The sequence below is a fragment of the Entamoeba dispar genome, genomic scaffold (assembly GCF_000209125.1).
Source record: "Entamoeba dispar SAW760 scf_1105229463189 genomic scaffold, whole genome shotgun sequence".
Taxonomy (NCBI): Eukaryota; Evosea; order Mastigamoebida; family Endamoebidae; genus Entamoeba; species Entamoeba dispar.
The window spans coordinates 1-1,878 of NW_001855568.1; the positions used below are offsets into that span (position 1 = coordinate 1).

General features: G+C 24.4%; 1 protein-coding gene across 1 annotated transcript, besides 5 other annotated features; it reads right to left on the reverse strand.

Moving 5' to 3' along the window:
- EDI_267240 (uncharacterized protein) lies at positions 1-514 on the reverse strand (the record flags this gene model as incomplete). Its single annotated transcript, XM_001740729.1, has 1 exon — positions 1-514. A coding segment is annotated over one exon (514 nt), but the record flags the coding sequence as incomplete, so codon positions are not given.
- Positions 515-546: 32 nt separating this feature from the next.
- Positions 547-621: a sequence feature (AT_rich).
- A 94-nt stretch (positions 622-715) lies between these two features.
- Positions 716-787: a sequence feature (AT_rich).
- Positions 788-1,261: 474 nt separating this feature from the next.
- Positions 1,262-1,335: a microsatellite.
- A 76-nt stretch (positions 1,336-1,411) lies between these two features.
- Positions 1,412-1,456: a sequence feature (AT_rich).
- A 169-nt stretch (positions 1,457-1,625) lies between these two features.
- Positions 1,626-1,686: a sequence feature (AT_rich).
- Positions 1,687-1,878: the final 192 nt, after the last annotated feature.

Genomic DNA, 1,878 nt, shown 5'->3' on the forward strand with positions numbered 1-1,878 from the left:
CTCTAAATCCAGGAAATTCTTTTGCAATAAGAGAAACTAAAGTCGTTGCATCATATTTTGATTCTTCTAATAAATTTAACGCCTTTTGGTTAAATCTATTACACAAAACTTCACCTACTTCTCTCATCAATCGAGTTCTTTCTTCAATATTTGAAATAACACGATTTTCATAAACTAAGTATTCAGCGAGTAAGCAACTGGATATATTTTTCATTTGGTTAGGTTCAAAAACTTCAGGATGGTCTTGTTCAAGATGTGACAATCCTTTTGTTAAATCATCATATTCAAATCCTTCAGTTGGCCAAAAACAAAAGTTTAGTGCATCTACAACTAAAATATATCTTAGTCGTGATTCAATATCATTAGGTGCTTGGTGAATACTCTCATCAAAGGTTTCTGCTTCAATCCTTTCTAGTAATGGAATTATTTTTTCTTTTAGTTTTATTTGATTAACCTTGACATGTTTTGCATGTTGCTCTATATAGTCAACACTCCAACGAACGTATTCACACATATTAATTTCCTTGAAATATACTTTTAAGTTTGTTATTTATTTTTTTTCATTTTTAATTTTTTAAATTTCTTTGAAAATTAATTTTATAATAGAAACAAATTTTTAAAGATATTGGTGCATACCTTCTGGACCGAAAAAGATTGAATTATAGGTGTGTTTGTAATGTGAATTTTTTTCTAGGTCACAACTTTGTTTTATCAGATTTATTATTCAATAAAATATTATTACTATTATACTGTTTTTTTATATTTTTTATTCTTTCAATTATTTTTTGTGAAATTTCTTCTATTCTCAACCTTATACCAATACCCTTTATTGTTTGTTCCTGTGGAGGTTATCGACACCCTTACTTAATTCTCAATAAACTTTTAAGCATTAAATTTTGAATTTAAAAAGTTAATTTATTAGTACAAAAAGTTCAAATAATATACACAATTAGCTAATTAGAGTTTAAATTCCCTTCTTCACTTTGCTAAGTTGAGAATACATCCATCTTCCATTTTTACAATAGTCTTGTTCGTAAAGTACTTCTATGTCTTGAATTTTATTTCCATACCTCTACAATATTTCATTAAATTTTTTTATCTTCATAACTATTACATTTCATTATTTTAAATCTTTTTTTTTAGTATTTTAACTGTTTCTTTATTAATTGTCTATTTGTTGTCATTTTATTGATATAACTTTTACTTTAGTTTATTAATCCTTCCTTCTATTAAGGATATACATGTTGTCCGTTTTGTAAAACTCCTTTTTACTTTTTCTTATTCTTCTTTGGTTCTCTCTTTTTTTTTCTTTTCTTATGACTTTTCTTAGCTTTTTAGAGCTTTTTGAATGAGTGTTATTGTTATATATGCACATTAGAATATATAGATTATGATTTATTAATAAATCAGGATTTATATAAAACTAAGTATTTTTTATATTAATTTATAAAAAATTCATTATCACCTCTTATTTATTTAAAACGGATACTGATGAATTGTTGTTTATGAAAACAAGTATTAAAGAATCAATTTATGTCAATAATTTAATTCTTCGTCCTTTGTATCATTTTAAATCTATTTTTTAGTTTATGTTCCACTGAATAATTATGATATTTAATTCTCACAAAAATATATAAAAAATTAGTAATTTAAAAGAAATAAAAAATAAACTTAAAAAAAAAAAAAGAAATGGGTCTAAGTGATTCAGTGTTCCTCTGTATTCAAAGACATTTATTCTTATCTTTTTTAATACCTCAACTATTCTTAATAGGATATGTATCATATAATAAAAATAGCTTTGATGAGTGTTATACTGATCGTACAGTAGCTCAAAGAAAAGGAATTTCATCACTGTTTGACCCTTACAATTTTACTTTG